The 7,001-nt window shown below is 40.1% G+C and overlaps 1 protein-coding gene across 2 annotated transcripts in view; it reads left to right on the top strand.

Annotated features, from left to right (window-relative positions):
* Positions 1-434: 434 nt before the first annotated feature.
* The window catches only part of LOC119575081 (alpha-tocopherol transfer protein-like), a 17,423-nt gene continuing 10,856 nt past the window's right edge, over positions 435-7,001 (top strand). The window contains exon 1 of one of the 2 annotated variants that reach the window (XM_037922484.1): positions 435-711. In XM_037922484.1, the coding sequence (XP_037778412.1) occupies positions 601-711 (111 nt within the window). In that variant the 5' untranslated portion in view covers positions 435-600. The remainder of the gene's footprint in view (positions 712-7,001) is intronic. The other variant, XM_037922475.1, reaches the window with a different exon arrangement.

Raw genomic sequence — 7,001 nt, 5'->3', positions numbered from 1 at the left:
ACTCCTCCCCCTCCCCCCCACATTCAATTCAACTTCTATCAGCTGAAGGAAGAACTTCCAGAGTTATAATTGAAATAAAGTCAGTTACTTTGGAAATTTGAAGAGAATGGAACATCGAGAGATGATTAAAAAATAATAATAATACGTGAAATGAGAGAGAAAAAAAATCGAGTAATGGATCCCCCCTCCCTCCCCCCCCATCTACAATTTCCTGCGCAGAAAGTAGATAACAAGTAGATAAAAAAATAACAACGAAAATAGATTAAAATAAAATGAGAGAGACCAGTTGATGAAAAATTAACTGCTTATGAGACCAAACCAGACAACGAATAACAACAACACACAGCAAGCGGACATAACAGAGAACACCCCCCTCCCCCATAAAGCAAAAAAAAAAAAAGGAAGGAAGAGAGAGAGAAAGAGAAAAGGAGAGAGAGAAACATAGAGAGAGAAAGAAAAAGCCGAAAACCCCCACACTCACAACCTTTATCCCCATTCCGACAAACGCAGCGGCGATAGCTTCCACGGAGCGTCGCGTCGAACGGAGCCGCCCCTTCAGGAGCCGAGGGTTTCTTCCGTGCGGGGGGGGAGGAGGAGGCAATGGTGGAGACGCGAGACGAGGCCGCCCTGACGTCGCTGCAGCCGCCGCCGTCAGCCTCCCAGGCGCTGGCGGGGCCCCTCCAGCAGCAGGACCTCAGCCACGCGAAGGAGGTAAGGTGCTTTTGGGTGGGTGGGTGGGGGTAGATAGCAAGGGAGGGGAGGGGAGGGAGAGGTTGAGAGGGATGGTAGGAGAGGAGGGGGAGGGGGTGAGAGGAAGGGTAGGAGAGGAGGGGGAGGGGGTGAGAGGGAGGGTAGGAGGGGGGATGGATGGAGGTTGGATAGGGGAGGAAGGAGGGATGGGGGAGGGAGTGGGAATAGAGAGGATGGCGTGGGATGGGATGGGGCGAGGGAGTGGGGTGGGAGGAAGGGGTGAGTGGGGGGGAAGGGTGGGTAGGTGGGAAGGAGAGAGTGGTAGGGGAGAGGGAATGTGTGGGGGTTGGGGTGGGTGGTGAGAGAGGGAGGGAGGGAGGGAGGGAGGGAGGGAATGGGGTGGGAGAGAAGGGAGAGGGATGGAAAAGGGGTGAGAGTAAGCGAAGATGGAGGTGAAGATGGTGAAGGAAGAGGATGGTGATGATGAAAGAGGAGTAGGAAAAGAAAAAAAAAAAAAGATGAAACCCGAAGCTGACAGTGATGAGGAAAAAAGGAAGACGATAAGAGGATGATGGTGATGATAAAGAGGAGGAGGAAGAAGAAGCTAAAAGAAAAATCTTAAAAAGCATAATAGTAGAGAGGATGAAATAATGATTTAATGAAAAGAGTAGTGATAATAGTGATATTGATTTATAAAGATATCAAAGATAGTAACAATACTAATGATAATTGTGGAAAGGAAAATAGCCATGATAATTCTAATATATGTGTTACTGTTAGAAATGATGGTTTAAAATGATGATGAAAATAGTAATGATGGTAGAAGTATAATGCTATTTCTATTATAATGAAAGAAAAGTAGACAAAAGTTAGAGGAAGAGAAAAAGTTATATATATAGATCTTAATCTTATCGTTCAGAGATACGCTGATTTAAGGGTTATCATTCAATGTTAAAAGGTAATTGGAAAAGAAAGATTACTCGAGTACTGTGTTGCAACAGTGATAAAAAGTGAAGGTTGATGATCATTGATAAAGTAAATATTTTAAAAATAAAGTTTTCTCTAACAATTGAAAAAAAGCTGTATTGAAGATCTCTTAAGTGACCATATCTCTCTCCTCTCTCTCTCTCTCTCTCTCTCTCTCTCTCTCTCTCTCTCTCTCTCTCTCTCTCTCTCTCTCTCTCTCTCTCTCTCTCTCTCTCCCTCTCTCTCTCCCCCCCCCCCCAGCACTCAAGTGCCGCGTTGCAACAGTGACAAAAAGTGAAGGTTGATGACCATTGATAAAGTAATTATGTTAAAGATAAAATCTTCTCTAACAGTTGAAAAAAAAGTTGTGTTGAAGATGTCATGGCCTCATCAGATCTGGATGCGTAATTTCCTTGCAAGTCCATTGTGTGCATGATGAAAAGACTCACTGGCTGGTCCTAAGTTAAATGGCCATATCTTCTATCACTCTCTCTCTATCTTTCCATCCTTTTTCTCTTTCCCTCTTGTTTTCTCTCTTTCTCTCTCCCTTTTCTCTCTTTCTCACCTGCATTTTCTCTTCCTCACCTTTCTCACTTTCTCACCTTTTTTCTGTCTGTCTGTCTGTCTCTCTCTCTCTCTCTCTCTCTCTCTCTCCTCTCTCTCTCTCTCTCTCTCTCTCTCTCTCTCTCTCTCTCCCTCTCCCTCCCTCCCTCCCACCCTCCCTCTCTCTCTCTCTCCCTCTCTCCCTCCCCCCTCCCTCTCTCCCTCTCTCCCTCCCCCCCTTCACCCTCTCTCCCTCCCCCCCTTCTCCCTGTCTCCCCCCCATACACATACCCATACAGATGCTCCCACATCCACACACACACACTCATAGTAACAGTTCTCCATGTATCTTCTTTCAGGACGCATGTGCGGGTGTACCAAAGGAACCTCCTGCAGAAGCTCAGAAAGAAGCCAAGCAGGAAACCTCACAGGGAGCAGAAATGGATCCTAGGAAGGATGAGGAGGAGAGTCCAGCGACGGAAGTAGACAAAGCTCTGGAGGCGGTGTTGAGGGTAGACAGGAGACAGGTGGCAGGAGCCGGTGATGGGGCTTTGCCGAAGGAGCTAGCTGCAGAGGCAGAGGATGATGTTCACGAGAAGCCGGAATGGGTTGACCGAGACGTGCAAGCTCTCAGGTTAGAGCGATGGATGGTATTGTTATTTCCTTCATGGGTATTCAAATATTTTGTGTAATGACATTGGTTCTGACTTATGATTGTTTTGTTTTTTTATGTTTGTATGTAGCTATTCATGAAGGAAACAGTGAAAATATGTAATCATATTGTTTCTGACTTATATATTTTTTTAAATGTTTATATGTAGCTATTCATAAGGGAAACACAGAAATTATATTCATTAATGTATTACTTTTGGAATTCAACAGGGAAATGGTTGAACAGGAACCTGGCTTGAAATCACGTATTGATAAGCCTTTCTTGCTAGCTTTCCTTAGAGCTCGTAAATTTGACTATGATAAAGCCATGGCCATGGTAAGTGTAAATCAAGGTTGTTTGACCTTTACTTCCATTTTACCATCATCATTATTATTTTAAACTTGAAAGTTGTACAGGGCTTAAAAACAACAACAAAAACTGGCAAATTCTGTACAGAACATATACTGCTATAAATTTGCATAACATGTACTTTCCGAGGCTAAATACTGACTTTTTTGCCCCCCAGATTCGAGGATACTACAGAGCAAGGCAGGAGAATGCTGATATGTATGTTAACCTCGTCCCGTCGGCCCTGGATCACGTTTGGCCGCTGTGCATGCAGACGGTCCTTCCAACACCAGACAATCTAGGGAGAACTGTCCTCATTTTTAGAACAGGTATAGCAATAAACTTGTGATTCTTTGAGGTGGAAGAAGAAAGAAAGGGAAAGAAAAATAAATGAATAAATGGATAAATCAGTAGATAGATAACACCTTGCAGACTTTTTATTCTTATTTATTTATACTTCCATATTTATTCTTTTATGATTATTTTACAGATGTATTGATGGTTCTTTCATGCAAAATGATAGAAGTTTCATCATACTCTTGCTTTGGTCAAATGATGATAATTTTTTTCTTTGGACGAGTCCGTTTAGTGTACTATTCCGGTAAAGAAAAGTTGGTAGAATTATTGTTTAATTTTTCTTGTTTTGTAGGTGCCTGGTTACCTGAAGTCTGCACCCTAGATGACGTGTTCAGGTCTCAGGTAGTAATGTTGGAGCATGTTGTACGGGTCCCAGTAACGCAGCTTCGCGGAATAGCACTGTTGTTGACTGCTCTGGACTGTCTATGACTCATGCCTACTATCTGACTCCGACTCACATTCGCCGCATGATTTCAGTTGTCCAGGTCAGTATGGAGGACATATTATTATATTAATTATCATTTGATATGTCATGCAGAATAGTTAGTGTGGAACTTTATATTCCAATATGCAATATATGTATGAAGATTTCTAATCATATTCTTTATAAACCCTTTGTGCAGGAAGTCTTTCCTCTAAGGTTCAAGGCATTGCACTTTGTTCACGAGCCTTCGATATTCGACTGGGTCTTCAGCCTAGTCAAACCTTTCCTCTCTGAAACTATAAAGGGACGAGTAAGTATCCTTGCAGTGCTACTTTTAGATTATGTTAGTATTGTGAATCATATCAGTCAGAATTCTCATCATAAGCATGAGCTGTCACCAGTGATTTCATGATAATGAGGATTTGGAAAATCTGTGAGAATGTATTTCTATTTTTTTTTCCCCTTTATTCTCCAACTAAGTATGAAAAAAACCTGGATTTAGAAACAAAGGTTGTATATGTGTTTACATAGTTTATAGGTTGATTTTGCAATAGATGTTCTATTGCATTTATTTAATAAAGTCAAGATAAATTCCAGTGAATGGTAATAGATACATATTAGATAATTCTACAAGATATATATATATATATATATATATATATATATATATATATATATATATACATACACATATACATACACATATACATACACATATACATACACATATACATACACATATACATACACATATACATACACATATACATACACATATACATACATACATATGATGTTTTTGTGTCATTTTATATTAGAAGACACTGCAGTGTTACACCTAGCAACTACCCCCTTAAACAAAATACATATGTTGATTTTATTTATGTATTTTCTCCACCAACAGCTGCACTTCCATGGAGAAGACCTCGAGAGCCTGCACAAACACATCCCAGCCAATGAGTTACCAGAAGAATTAGGTGGAACTCAGGGACCCATGGCCAATAGTGAACTTGTAGAGATATTGAAACAAAATGAAGACTATTATAAAGGTATGTTTATATTTATATATCTATCTGTCTGTCTATCTATATATCTATCTATCTTTTACTCATATTGTTATTCTTTCTAATTTTGGATGTAATTGCCTTATACACACTATAATTCTGTGTGAGGGCCCATAACTAGGTATCAGTGTACATACATGCAGGCGTATACTTAAGATACTTGCATACTTGTAAATATATGTTGTTTTAGTGTGAATCTGGTGTTCTCCATGATTTTACAAGGAGCCCACTTACTGATATACTGTTTACCCTTTTTTTTTTGTCTCTACCTTCAACATTCTAACTACTTATAGATATATCCTTTTCTCAGTTTTAAAGTCTTTGTTTTGAGAGAGAAAAAAAATTGTGGTTCATAGCATATTTTTATGACGTTAAGAAATTAGTGTATTATATTTGTCCTCTGTTGAAAATGTATGCATCTAATAGAATATCATTCAGATGGTCTGAGAACATCATTAGAACAAATTGCACATAGAGCAACAATGGGAAGAACAGGAAAACACATGAATATGCCATCTTGTTCTTCCCTTCATTGTTCTATTTGCAATGCCATCATTTCATGCTTGTCTTTTAATCAATTTAAGATGCTCTCTCTCTCTCTCTCCTCTCCTCTCTCTCTCTCTCTCTCTCTCTCTCTCTCCTCTGTCTCTCTCCTTTCTTCTTTCTTTTTCTCTCCTTTTCTCTCTCTTTCTCTCTCTTTCTCTCCTCTCTTTCTCTTTTTCTTTCTCTCTTTCTCTCTCTCTCTCCCTTCCTCTCTTTTTCTCTCCTTCTTTTCTCTTTTTCCCGCTCTCTCTTTCTTTCTCTCTCTCTCTCTCTCTTTTTCTCTCTCTCTCTCTTCTCTCTCTCCTCTCTCCTCTCTTTCCTCTCTCTCTCTCTCCCTCTTTCTGTTTCTCTCTCTCTCTCTCCTCTCTCTTTTCGCCTCTCTCCCCCCCTCTCTCTCCCCTTTTTCTCCTCCCCCTCGTCTTTTCTTTTTCCTTCTCTCTCTCTCTTTCTCCTCTCTCTCTCCTCTCTCTTTTCTTTCTCCTCCCCCTCTCTCTCTCTCTTTTCCCCCTTTCTTTTTTTCTCTCTCTTTCTCTTTTTTTTCTCTCTTCTCTCTCTCTCTCTTTTTCTCTCTCTCTCTTCTCCTCTCTCTCTTCTCCTCTCTCTCTCTCCTCTTTCTTTCTCTCTCTCCCCTTCTCTTTCTCTCTCTCCACTCTTTTTCTCTCCTCTCTTTCCCCTTTCCCCTCTCTCTCCTCTCTCTCTTTTTCTCTCTCTCCTTTTTTTTCCCCTATGATTAGATCTCATTTTTCTATCTGGTTGGCCAACCTTGAAATTTTTTTATTTTTTCAATTCCATATATATTCTTGTTCTAAACTGCCTTTTTTACTTTTGGGATTTTTATTTATGAACTTTTTACCATTATTTCTAAAAATTCCCAAACCTTCTTTTCTCCTCTTTGATAGAATTCTGCTTGATACTGTTTCTTTTTTTTGGCTTTTTAGCTCTTCATTTGCCTTGAGTATATTTCATTTCTCCTTCTTCTTCTGTAGGGTTTTGAGAGTCCTATGGGCCAGCTGCTCCCATTAAGGGTATTTTTTGACTCAAAAACAGTGGATTTTTTTGGGGGACCTAATATCACTGTCTGATTGGTATCATTCCCCCCCCCCCCAATGTAAAATTTTCATATTTTTTCTGAATGAACTTTGGGGATAGTGTGGCTGCCCTTCCCCCAAAATTTTTTTTTTTTTTGGTATCCTCATTTTTCATTTTTATTTTTCTTTATTACTGTTTTGGGGGGCACTAATGTTACTATTCTGATTTAGGATTTTGCTCAGAGTTAATATCAGGGATCCATATTTTTGTGCTATAAAGTTACATACAGACATTTTTTTCTATTACTGGACTTTTTTTTTTCAGAGCATTTTACATATGGCTTTGGGGTGTCTGAAGAACCTGCCGTCAGGGAACGTAATGGAAG

The sequence above is a fragment of the Penaeus monodon genome, chromosome 1 (assembly GCF_015228065.2).
Source record: "Penaeus monodon isolate SGIC_2016 chromosome 1, NSTDA_Pmon_1, whole genome shotgun sequence".
In the NCBI taxonomy this organism is placed as follows: domain Eukaryota; kingdom Metazoa; phylum Arthropoda; class Malacostraca; order Decapoda; family Penaeidae; genus Penaeus; species Penaeus monodon.
Note: the sequence above shows the minus strand (reverse complement) of the source record. Positions and strands in the feature narration are given on the sequence as shown.